This window comes from Camelus ferus, chromosome 27 (genome assembly GCF_009834535.1).
Source record: "Camelus ferus isolate YT-003-E chromosome 27, BCGSAC_Cfer_1.0, whole genome shotgun sequence".
Classification (NCBI taxonomy): domain Eukaryota; kingdom Metazoa; phylum Chordata; class Mammalia; order Artiodactyla; family Camelidae; genus Camelus; species Camelus ferus.
The window spans coordinates 22,141,489-22,154,627 of record NC_045722.1 but is presented as its reverse complement, the minus strand read 5'-3'; the positions used below and the strand labels follow the sequence as shown (position 1 = coordinate 22,154,627).

General features: G+C 47.5%; 1 protein-coding gene across 1 annotated transcript; it reads left to right on the top strand.

The window, feature by feature from the left end:
- Positions 1-4,524: 4,524 nt before the first annotated feature.
- SELENOS (selenoprotein S) lies at positions 4,525-10,896 on the top strand. Its single transcript, XM_032469352.1, has 6 exons — positions 4,525-4,658; positions 5,179-5,313; positions 7,696-7,802; positions 8,403-8,492; positions 8,594-8,672; positions 10,314-10,896. The coding sequence occupies exons 1-6, from the start codon at positions 4,583-4,585 to the stop codon at positions 10,391-10,393; spliced, it is 567 nt and encodes a 188-aa protein (XP_032325243.1). The 5' UTR covers positions 4,525-4,582; the 3' UTR covers positions 10,394-10,896.
- Positions 10,897-13,139: the final 2,243 nt, after the last annotated feature.

The following is a 13,139-nucleotide window of genomic DNA, read 5'->3' as shown; positions in this document are numbered from 1 at the left end:
TGCTTACCCCTGAACTTCTGCCCGGCGCCCTTCAGCCCCGTTAGGGGCAGCCCCCACCCTGTGCTCCCGAGGCCCAGACCAGGTGGGATTGCTCTCTTCTCATTCTACCGTCGCCTCGACAGACTTGGAGCCTGACTTTTCTAGATGAATTCCTGGGATACTGAGACACCCAGGAGGTAAACCAGATCTGCAGTCTTATCATTAGGTGAATTTCAGAGGAAGGTCCCGTCTTCGCTGTCCTGCAGTGCAGGCTCTCCCTTCCCGTCACCCAGGTGCCCTGTGGGATGAGGACGTGGCTGCATGTGTGTGAGTCAGAGTAGAAGGACTTGGGGTTCTGAAGCTCTTTTTCTTCCTGGTCTGGATTGGAATTCAGCTCCTAAAACATCTTTCATGACATGCCAGGGAGGCCGCCTTGTCTACTCCCACACAGCCTCTCTGTCAGTGCACATTTATCTGTTGCTTCTGCTTCTGATGGGACGACTAAAACGGTTTGGGGTTTTATTTAAGATCCAGGGCCGCCACCCCCACCACGTTCAGGAGGCTCCTGCCCCCACCATCTGTGAGCCGCCGCACAGGGTCGAACTCTGGGGCTCTGGTCAGTAGCCTCAGAGATAACAAGTTGGTTGCAGTTGACTTACCTTCTCCCTAGTTGTACGTTTGACCAGAGGGAAGTGAGTGAGGGCTCCTGTGCTCAGAACTCAGCCTCCATCTGTTGGGACCAGAAGAATTGGCTTTACTCAGACCCAATCTTTCCTAGGAGCCTAGAATTGTCAGTGTGCAGTTTGGCAGAACAGGGGGTTCCTTCAGGATAACGTGTGTCATGATGTAGCAGAAACTTTTATACCAGTGACGTGGTCGTGCAACACACAAAGGAAACTTGTTTCTGGGGAAATACATTACAATGTTCATTTGAATATTATTAGCTTGGTAGTATTTGTCTGTAATGAGTAAGTGCCCTGGTCTTGAGGGTATAAGAACTATACATTTAAGAAAAACGTATTAAGTGTTATATATGTACATATTTAACATAATTTAAAGGCCACAAGAATGTCATTGAGAGGTCTTTATATTTTCAAATTTAGGAAACACTGTGGTTTGATTGCCTCTGTAATCTCCTTAGTTACCAGTACCTTTGGTCCTGTCTTGCTGTGTATACTTTCGGGAAAAGCTGAGGTTTGGCAATTTGTCAGTTAGCTGTTGCCCCAGTAATGCTGCAGAGCAAACCATCCCAGAGCTCGTTTCAGGCACCAGCTCCCCTTTCTTCTCATAGCTGCCTCTGCTTTCACTGCGGGTCTGTGGATTAACCAGGGTGGCTCATCCTTCATTCTCCTCAGGTGATTTAGTTAAGCAGGCAGAGGCACAAAAAAGGAACCACTAGAGAGACTTCTTAAGGCCTACACTCAAAACTGACACACTGTTACTTCTGCTTTCTTGCCTATAACCAAAATGAAACAAAGTCAAAGGATGGGGAAATAGACTGCTTTGAGCAGACAGCAAGGGTGTGGTTGCCAGGAGTGACAGATTGGGGCCAACTGTGTAGTCTACCAGGGCCAGTGACTGGTTGGGCATTCTGGGGACCTTTGTCCTATTTCTGCTAATAACACCTGAACAGCTGTACTGAGCAAAGTGTTTGTTGAAATAACTTTATGGCTGTAGACCAGCTGGGTGAGATGATAGACAGACTAAAGGGACAAAGGTAACATCAGTCTGGCTAGGAACAGTGAGCACCCTCCATCAGTGGGACCATGAGACCAGCAGTGTGCAAGAAACAGAGAAAGCCCAGCATCCATGCGCTGCAGTTGTTAGAGCAGGCAGGGAGCTAGACATGAGCCCAGTAATTGGGGCACGGGCCAGGGGCCGGGAAACCACACATCCTGTGAACAACAGGGATCCTTGGGCAGAGAAAAGCAGGAACCTCCAGACTGATAAGAAATCACACATTTTGGGGTGACAAGTGGCCTAGAGGCTGACAAAGGTGGGAAGATGCAGGAATCTCCAATGTCTAAATGTAACCATTTGCTCATTATGCCCACATTTTCAATAAAATTAGCCTTGCAGATTAGAAGTACCCATCATGCCCTGACGCTGTGACACTTCTGATCCAGACTAAATAAGGACAGAAATCCCTCCTCCTTTTGGGAAGGTGGAGCTGGGATGAAAGTCAGGGAATATAACCCCCAAACCCCTCCCTCCCCAATGAATATCCCACCCATTCATTTCTACACCCTGTGTAACCATTTTACCAAAGAAATTCAGGGCAGCTGCTCACCTGAGTTTGCCCGCTCCCACCTGAGTGTGTCCTATCCCTTAATAAATCCCCACTTTACTTTCCTGACCTCTGTGTCTCGTCTCTGAATTCCTTCAGTGACAAGAACCTACTCTCTAGTAACATAATCATTCAAAATCTGTTAAATTTCAGTTCAAAACACTTCATCATTTTATGTGTGTACATATGTACACACACAAACACTGTAGTTCACAATAGTATATATACAAAGGCACTGTGTAAGTTTTAAATGTCCATTATTTTTCATCAGTGTTGTGCTGGTTTCTATATCACAAAGTCCTGAGTGACAGATTGTTCACCATTTGTGTTTAAATGCTGGAAACTAAATGTTACAGTTTGTTCCATCTTCATGATTAAAAACATTACAGGTCAGGGTGGGCAGAAACGGCAAGTAAAGCAGTCTCTTTTCTCCCATTTAACCAGATGCAGCATTTTGACATTTTTATGATCCACAGGTTGACTTAATTCATTGACAGCTCATTGACTTGTTCTGAAAGCAGCAAATCTTTGCAGTGTGAGATCTTCCTCCATGGCTACTCCAGGTATCTTAATTCCTGAACGACACTGTGAACTCTGAAATGATGGTCACATTGAATATCACATTGAAACATTCTTGAGGCTTTCACATCTTAATCTGACACCTCTTGTTAAGGCAGGGAACTGTCTGTTAAAAACTGTCTTAGCTAATCCAAGCCACCAGCAATCATAACCACTAAGTTACCGTATAAAAATAAACTGCTCCCAAGCAATTGTGCCAGTCCCTAATCAGAGCATTAACTCCCTGAGAGGTCCTAACCAACTGCTTCCATGAACAGTGACCCCAGGACAGTCTGCCCAATGCCCGGAGTATATAACCAAAGAGGTCAGGTAACCCTGGTCATCATGACTAGTTCATCGGATTTTACATACAAGGTATATTTAAAGCTGTTCCCAGACCGAGTATTGCAACTGTAACCACAAGAAAAGTTTCCGTTTTAGCACGTTGCTACTGCAAACTTTCAATTAATTATTGTCCACATCCCAACCATCATTCCTCTCTTAGGATGCAAGTTGCCAGAGCACGTGACAAACCACCTCAAAAGATAGAGCTCAGTATCTTTCACACGCGAGGGGGAAAACATCAAGAGGGAGGAAATAAAATCCCTCCTAAACTCAGCAGATCAATGGCCATCTTCACAATGTTAAATTGATAAAATCCAGAGTCCTCAATTTCCCGATTTGAGGAACCCATTTTCAAGATGAAGAAGAGCTTTCAGGCTTCTTGTTGTTGTTGTTGCCATGGCCCATGAGCTCAAGTCCTTCAGTGCAGATCTCTTTTATTGCTTTCTGACACGTGTCGCCAGAGAGGTTGTGGTGCGGTCTTCCGAGCTGTCCGCCCCCCCCCCCCCCCCGCCCGAGGAACTTCTGGGCAAACTTACGGTGGGCACCCCGTGGTCCTGCAGCTGCGCGGCGGTGCGCTCCGACATCACACCCTGCTCCTTACTTCCTTAGGTTGCATTCCTAATTCTTAGCCCTTCTTTTGAGACACAGCTGGGTACGTTCACTTCAAATTCTCCTCCAAAATGCCTCAAGGTGCGATAAGGTGGTTAAGGTAAGGCTCAGAGCGGCGGTGACAGGTGAGGGGTGGAAGCGGGTGGAGGAGGGCATTGCAGGCAGAGAGCACAGCCAGGACTCCTATTAACTGTGATAACGACTTGTGACACTTAGGAAGATTCAATGTGTGTTGGAGCCACTGTGACGGTAATTCTTTCCCAAGAGGTTTTGATTCTGGGTGCAAGAACCGCGGGGACGGGGGTGGGAGGGGGGCTTTCCTGGCACCTTGGTGGTCAGGCCTTGGCCACAACCACCGAAGTCTGGGAGTCGCCAAACTGCCGAGCTGTTGCCCAATCGACCTGAACAACGGTGTGTGCGCAAATCCTGTTTCCAGGCGGCCCCAACCCCCGGAGACCTCTGTGTCCAATCACTGCAAAAGTAAACATTCGGTAAGGAGTCGGCGAGGAGGTCAGCCAAGCATCCTCGGTGAGGACACCGGGAGAGCAGGTGCGCGGCGGTTGGTGGGGCTCATCCCCGCCCTGCTCGTCAACCCCTGCTCGCCCCGCCCTCCACTGTCCCCGCCCCCCGGCCACGCCCTCGTTGCGATAGGCCGACCTTCTGGTCCGGGTCGAGACGCGATTGGCCGGAACGCCGTACGCCAGCCCCGGCGCGCCACGTGTACGTAGGGCGGGGCGGAAGGCGAACGCTCACGCTGACGCGGCCGGGCCGGGCCGGGCCAGGCCGGGTCGAGTGGCGGTGACCATGGAGGCGGACGGGGACGAGCTGTCCGCGCGGCCGGCGCTGGAGACCGAGGGGCTGCGCTTCCTCCACGTCACGGGTGGGTCGCCGCGGCCACAGGGCAGCGGGTTCGCGCCGCCGTGTTGGGTGGGTTGTCCGCTGCGCACCGGGCCGGGCGGTGGGCCTCTGGGAGCCGCACTCAGGTTCGCGCGGCGCCTGCGGCCCTTCTTTGCGCGAGTTGTTTAGTTTGTGCGAAGCAAGCCCTTCCGGGTTGCGGTGACCTGGGTCGCCGACGCGGTGTCAGCCTCCACGGCCACGCCTTTCTGTATGTCTCCCGGATCTGAAGGGCCTCTGCCCTCCGAGTCACATCCACGATCCGTGTTCCCCTCAGAACCCAGTTGGCGGCCCCACGTCCTCTGGACAGGTGGTCGAGAAGCTCCTTCTCAGGGACCCCGGACGGCGGCGCTTCTCACCGTCCTCGTCGCCCGCCTGGGAGGTCTTTGCTCGACCGCTGAGGTTTTCAGGGCGGGAGCTGCGCTGCTTTTGCTTTCGTTGAATTTTATAGAAGTCCGGAGGGAGTATCGTTTTTAGTTTCCTGAAAACTCTGTTCTTCTTTTCAGTGGGCTCCCTGCTGGCCACCTATGGCTGGTACATCGTCTTCAGCTGCATCCTTCTCTACGTCGTGTTTCAGAAGCTCTCCGCCCGGCTCCGGGCCCTGAGGCAGAGGCAGCTGGACCGCGCCGCGGCCGCCGTGGGTTAGTGCCGGATAACAGACGAGGGCGGGGTCTTAGCCTCCTTGTAGAATTTAAAAGTTAAGAGTAAGGAGTACCATTCTCATCTACGTGGGAGAAAAACTATTTTATGCCCCTGAAATTGATTTTGGTGAAGGGGCAGTAGGTTTCTTTTCTTTTTTCTTTTCTTTTCTTTTTCCTTCCTTCCTCCCTCTCTCCCTCCCTCCCTTCCTTCCTTCCTCCCTTTCTTCATTCCTGAGTATTTGAGAAGATGAAAAATCTGCTTGCTGACTTGTAGAGCGCTCACTGCATCTCTTGTTGAGTAGTTTTTCATTTATGGGGTAAATGCAAATGAAAACTTCACCGCTTCTCCGTACTTGTGGGTCTGCGTACTAACTCTGAATTATCTCTAGAACCAGTGTGAGTGACAGGAAACTCAGCCTCTGTGCTTCACGTCCAGTGAAGTTTGAGTTTCACAATTTACTCATCAGACTGGATTCCATATTATACTTGGCTATTTCAAAAAACTCATTCCCTGGGTTGGGGGTGGGGTGTATACCTCAGTGGTAGAGCACATGCCTAGCACACATAAGGTCTTGGATACAATCCTCAGTACCTCCTTTAAAAACCAATCTACCCCCCCCCCCAAAAAAAAAACCTCATTCCCTCCAAAACAGTATCCTTTTAATTAGTTAGAAGCTGCAGTTTCTGAGGACATATCCAAAAGAAATGTTAAGTGTTTTGAGAATAGCAGTAAATTAAACAAATACACACCAGTCATTCATCTGAGTCACCACAGTTACTGAGGTTGGGGAGGAAAGCAAATGCCATTAACACAAAGTCATTGGTAGAAAGACTTAGAAAATTCCTTCACTCACACAGACCTCCCTCTTCTCCAATGAACCCCTGGGGTCCTGCCATCCCCTGAGTCTTTTTGATTGTTGGCTGTACATCCAACAACTGGCTACAAAGTACAAGTATAGGTCTTGCGTAAATTGCAGGATTTGGTGAAGTGGATGAGGATGCTGTTAGGAAACGGCTCCCGTCCCCTTGTACAGCCATGGCTGCAGGGAGACTTGCCGACAACTGAAGAGAAGATTTTTGAGGTTGTAGGGTGGGCACTTCAGAAGAAGAGTAATTGTTTTTATGAGGCACTGCAAGAAGTAAGTGTGCAGTGAAAAGTGTTAGATTGTGCTGTTGTACAATTTTTTCAAAAAAATTTTTTTAATTGAAGTATAGTCAGTTTACAATGTGTCAATTTCTGGTGTACAGTACAAGGTTTCAGTCATACACATATATTCTTTTTCACATTCTTTTTGATTAGCGGTTACTACAGATGTTGACTATAGTTCCCTGTGCTATACAGTAGAAACTTGTCATTTATTTATTTTATGTATAGCAGTTAGTATCTGCAAATTTCTAACTCCCAGTTTATCCTTTCCCACCCCTTTTACCCCTCGTAACCATAAGTTCTCTATGTCTGTGAATTGTGCTATTGTAGTTTTGTTGGAAAAATGAGATTAAACAAAACCCAAACCTACACTTGATTGATTTTATTCTAAAAGTGACCTGACAGTTACAGATGTTACACACACAAGTATCTTGTGCTATTTTGACCATGACAGTTTCGCCCCTATTTTATGTAGATTCAGTTAGGAGACCACTTCCCACTACTGAGTCTGTAAGTAATGATGATCACCTATCCTTTGGGTGATGCAGATGTGAACATAGAAGTTCTAGTTTGAAAAATTAGTGACACCCCTGGGTAGGTCCCCTCAGTGCTCCATAACATGGTGGTCTGAGTAGATGCCAGATTCTCTTTTTATATAATTTACTTTGTTTTATAAACCAGATAAAAGCACATTCATTGCTATTAATGCTAGCTGGAAGGATTTTTCTTTTTTTTTTTTTCTGTAGAAACAAGGATAAAATATCTAAAGATCTTTACCTCTTTCTTGTATAGATCTGGGCTAATTCAGTGATGACTAATGATCTGAAAACGTTCTCTCTCCTTGGTTGTCTTCTGGAATTCTGGTCAACCTAGAGACTGGGTGTTAGGAGGTATCCAGTATCTGGGTTATGGAATGGAATCTCACTGTGGCCCTCAGACCCCTTATATTTCAGTCACGGAGCCTTTGCCAGACTCTCTGAGGCGGGATTGCTCCAGGAGCCGGAAATGTATTTCGAGTGGAGGTTTCTGATGCTGTCAGTATTTAACACGGGCTGAGACTGCGGCCGTGGGGTCGCCCCTGCCCCCTGAGCAGTAAAATACGTACAGAAGGCTGTCCCTCAGCATATGTTTTTGCATTGTCTGAGTTCTGTGTACTTCTAACAATATGGACTCTCACGAGTTCCTGTTGTATGTTACACAAGCTGCTTTAGCCCCAGTTTTCTCTGCTGTTTTAGAACCTGATGTCGTCGTTAAACGACAGGAGGCTTTGGCCGCTGCTCGGCTGAAAATGCAGGAGGAGTTAAATGCGCAAGTGGAAAAGCACAAGGAAAAGCTGAGACAGGTGTGAACCGGTTTGAGTGTGAACACATGGTCTCAAGAAGTAGTTTGAGTCTAGTGGGTAAAGCGTGTGTGTGTGTGTGTGTGTGTGTGGTATGTGTGTGTGTGTGTGTGACGGGGCGGAGTACAAGCTTTCTCAAGTGCTTGTTGTTGGACCTAATTTTCTGCTGAGAGATTAGTTTTCCCTTATGTTCCCTAAGTACTTGACTTTCAAAGCACTCTCAGATCTGCTCTCATTGGGTCCTCCCAGTCTTCGCAGTAGAGGGATTGAGTGACTTTCCTAGTGTGACACAGCCAGGTAGCAGCAGAGCAGGCCTGCCACCCATGCTGACTCTTGCCAGGTCAGAGTTCTTCCACGTTATCAAAATGTCCTCTGTGGGCCTGTTTCAGAACTGAGTCCGTGTTATTTTTTCGACCACGCTTTTTGCGTTAATAGTGTGCAAAAAACAGATGGCCCTGTTTGCGAGTTAAAACACTAGCTGACAACAGTTTTAACTGAAGAAAGTGCAGGTGGAAGGTTGTTTAAAAGTGATCAAAGTTACATGTTCTTTGGGAAAGATGGTAGCTTCTGAATTCATTCTGGACCATGTACGATTCTTCACAGCTTGAAGAGGAAAAAAGGAGACAGAAGATTGAAATGTGGGACAGCATGCAAGAGGGAAAAAGTTACAAAGGAAATGCAAGAAAGCCTCAGGTGATGTAGCCTTCGGCCTAGTGGACTGTCTTCAAGTGGGTGAAGATTCATGGAGTAGAGTGTTTTCAACTAGATCCTTAAGCCTGTGTGTGTTCCAACAGGAAGAAGACAGCCCTGGGCCTTCTGCTTCATCCGTCATCCCGAAACGGAAATCGGACCGAAAGCCCTTGCGGGGAGGGGGTAAGTACCAAACATCAAAGCATCCTGAACAATCACAGGATGCTCTTACTTTGAAAAACAAGGTTCTGTGTCTTTGTTTCATTGTCCATCAATTGAGACTAATTCCTAAGTTTAGGATAACAGAGAATAAAGGAAAGAGAAGGAGTTAGTCTTGAGAATGAAGTAGGAGGGAATCTGGCGATAGATGGAGTTCTTCACACCAGTGGAAAAAAAAAAACAGATTCGCCTTGCGAGACATGGGACTGTTCTCCGGGGCCGTGGGCTTCGTCTCGTGAGAAAAGGGGCAAATCTGAACAGCTCTGCTGACCCCCTTGTGAGAGAATAAGGGGACATTCTCGTGAGAGTAAGTGGGTCACTGAAAAGAAGGAAAAGGGGTCCACCTCCGGAATCAGAAAGGAGTTAGTTTTAGGGAGTTGCCAGCCTGCTGAGACCAGTTGTTGCCTAGGGGGCCCCGGGCAAGGATGTGGGCACCAATCCCGTTTCCAGAAGGCCCGGGACCTCCTCGGCCTCAGTGTCCGCTCACCGCAGAAATCAGATGTTCGACCAGCCCTCAATAAAGGAGGTCCCGCAAGGCCCTCAGTAAATATGGTTGCACTTGTACCTCAGTACCTCACTCGATCCCGCCCCGCCCTGTGAGGACAGAGGTGCCAGGAGCCAGTTGTAGGCCAAAGACCCCCTGCCCTCCATTGGAGGAGAGGGTTTCCCATGGGGAGGGACCGTGGAGGCAGAGGTGGGAGCCTGGATGGCCTCAGAGTGAACCCTGGGGAGAGTGGACATGGGCCAGGGCTGCCCTTCAAGGCTGGGCTCTGAGCCCCTTGCGTCAGGATCCCAGAGCTGGCTTGCTCTAGGAGAGGCCTGTGTCTGAAAAGAAAATGCTTCTTTCAGTCTTCTTGCTGGGAGACCATTTCTCAGAGCTGAGTGGTGGTATCGAGGAGAGGAAATTGTAGAAAATGGCCACAGGGTGTGCTGTGCGTTTGCCCCCTGGGGCGCCCCTAGCAGTCCAGGGCCCCGACTGGCCTGGCTTCACAAGTAAGGAACCCGAGGCACAGGGAGTTAGTGACCACAGATCCCACAGCAAGCAGGGAGCTGAGCCACCTCATTTGGGGTCATCTGACTCTAGAGCCTGAACACTCAAGCTGGTCCCCAGTCGGCCATTAACTTGGGGAGGAATGAGCAGGTGGACCGGCAGGGCCTGGGCCCTGGGTTGCCCAGTCCTGACTGGCAGAAGTGCCCAGTTCCACTCGGTTTTGATTTTTTAAATCTGATTTCTTTAGCTTGAACAGTTTTTATTTTAATGCATACATTTTATTAAGCACTGCAGTTAGATCTTTTAGACATTTAAATCCAGCCATCCAGAGAGGTTTTTGGAGGGGGAGCAAATTTTTTTGTGTGTTTGGGGGAGTTTTTTTGTGTGTTTTGAGAGTTAAAACCAGGAAGCCAAATGGCTTCTTTTATTCCCACCAGAAAATCAATCCTAAGGGTGATTGCAATGTGAAGCATTTTTTTCATGTGGGAGCTGAGTCTTACGAAGATGCTCGTGAGGACAGAATCTGTATCTCTGCAGTACTTTGCATGTTGGGCTCAGGGCTTTACGTGTGACATGGAACGTTCTCAGCACTGTTCTCCTTCCTCTCGTCCCAGGTTACAACCCTTTGTCTGGTGAAGGAGGGGGAGCCTGCTCCTGGAGACCTGGACGAAGAGGCCCATCAGCTGGTGGATGAGGCTAAGAGTCCTGTTAGTGTCGCTTTTGACATTAGCAAGATGAACCCTTCACCCCTGACTCAATTGCCTTATGCACGCTTTTCACAGTGACTAGCCAATGGACAGGGCTTTCTCTCTGGCATTGGCTGTACCTGCATCTTTCAGGGTCAAAGTCCTCGTGGGGTGTGGATGTGGCCCTGGGCAGTGGCTGCTGTTGGTCACTCTCACTGAAGCCAGTTTGTTGATTTCCCGGGTTGTTGCTGGTGGGTCAGTAAAGGCCTCCAAGTGACTGGGGATCTTGACAAACAGACCTGGCCACAATCCTTCCTTCCCGTCCGAGGTCTGTGCCGGCAGGACAGTCTCTGTGACAGGTTGTGTCAAATGATGTCTTCCTTGTAAATGGTGAGCCCACCAGCGAGGATTACTGATGCAGACAGTTGATGGGGTTGTTTCTGTACATTTTTCTTCATGTACAGAACCTTGTAAAAAACTGTAGATATTAAAAAACAAATTGCAAAGAACACTTTCTGCATTTCTCTTAAATTCAATGAAATTTCGCTACAAATGGGAATTTGTTTATCTAACATTGCGCAGTTTTTATCATTCACAACCTCCTACTCATATTACTTATTTTCTCATTATCCCACACCCACAGTGAGTGTGGTGTGTGGCCTGCTCCATGGGTTTATCCACAAAATCAAGCACTTGGAGTGGAGTTTCTGAATTAATAGGATAAAGAAATATGTTGCCTTGAGGTGCGTCGGGGACCAGCGAGGCTTCCAGAAGCCCTGTGGGTGGTTAACATCTTTCCCACATCCTTGTCTTCAGGCTCTGTCCAGTGTGCTCTGAAGGGCCAGCTAGTAAATGTTTTAGACCTTGCAGGTCACACAGTCTTGAGTTTTTACATTTTTTAAAGGATTGTTAAAAACATCTAAAACTTCTTAGCTCACGGGCTGGACTTAGCTTTCCTGCTGCTGTTTGCTGATTGCCGCTTCAAGTCTAGAAGGTGAGAAGGAACCAAATTAGCCTGTAGGGTGGTGGCCATTAGCTGGGGAAGTGTTCCAGGTGGGCTCGTCTCAATCAGTCACCATTCCTTGGGTATCTGATGTGTGATATACTCCGTACTTGTCTCTGTTGACACATATAAAAAAAAATAGAATCTGGTCTTAGGGGGCTTAAAATCTCTCGAGGAGGGCTGGGGGCAGCGAAAACAGGACCTTGAAGACAGTGTAAGTACAAACAAATGGGGTGCTTCCATGTCTTGGCTGTTGTAAATAGTGCTGCTGTGAACACTGGGGTGCCTGTGTCTTTTTGAATTAGAGTTTTCTCTGGGTACATGCCCAGGAGTGGGGGTGCTGGATCATAGGTAAGTCTATTTTTAGTTTTTTGAGGAATCTCCATACTGTTTTTCACAGTGGCTGCACCAAAGTGCATTCCCACCAGCAGTGTAGGAGGGTTCCCTTTTCCTCCACACTCTCTCCAGCATTTATCATTTGTGGACATTTTAATGATGGCCATTCTGACTGGTGTGAGGTGATACCTCATTGTCATTTTGATTTGCGTTTCTCTAATAATTGGCGGCGATACTGAGCATCTCTTCCTGTGCCTGTTGGCCATCTAGATGTCTGTTTTGGAGAGATGTCTAGGTCTTATGCCTGTTTTTTGATTCGGTTGCTGGTTTTTTTGATAGTAAGCTATTTGCTGTCATTTCATCCATTTTTAAAGGCCTGGTCATGTGGTCAGGAAATAATCAGATCCAGTTTTTGTTCAGTGCTTAAGGTTTTAGAACAGTGGGAGAAAAATGTGCTGGGCAAATGTCGGGCTCAGTGAGATGCGGTGGAGGTACAATTGCCTGAGACTCCCTAGGAATACTGTGTGGCTGGCACTTCTCTTTTCCTTCCTCCCAGTCACATTAGGAGCTGCTGACGCTTGGTCTGCAAGATGGGAAAGGGGCCGTCACACGAGGTCACAGGTGAATTCAGGCCCCATTGTTTCTGAGTCGGTTAGCTGTAGTGTGCTCAGCTGGGCTGAGGTCTCCAAACACACTTGGATTGTTTCCACAACAGTGTCCTTCAGGTATATGTCTAGGAGCGGAAATTTTGGGTCAGGTAGCATTTCTATATTTAACTTTCTGTGGAATCATCAAACTGTTTTCAACAGTGACCGAACCACGTTACATTCCCACTAGTGATGTGTGGTGGTGTCTATTGTTTTACAGCCTCATCAACCTTTTTTATTTTATGCTTGTTGTTGTTACTCAGTTATAGCCATCCTGGTGGGTGTGAAGGGCTATCTCCTTGTGCTTTTCTAGTTTTGTTTTTTTGTGTTTTTGTTCGTTTGTTTATATTGTTAATGGAGATGCTGGGGATTGAACCGAGGACCTCATGCATGCTAAGCACGCAGTCTGCCACTGAGCTCTACTCCCACGTTCCTTGTGCTTTTAATTTGCATTTCTTGAATGACTTGTAATGTTGATTGTCTTTTCATGTACTTGTTGGTCATTTGTGTATCTTTGAAGATACGTATGTTCAGATACTTTGTCCAGTTTTTGATTGGGTTGTTTGTCCTTTTTGTTGACTTGTAAGTGTTCTTTATATATTCTGAATACTAGAACCTTGTCAGATGTGTGATATACAAATATTCACTCTCGTTCTGTAAGTTGTCTTTCCACTATCTTCATAACGTCCTTCGATGCACAAAATTTTTCATTTTGATGAGACCCAATTTATCTATTTTTCTTTTGCTGCTTGTGTTTTTGGTGTCAAA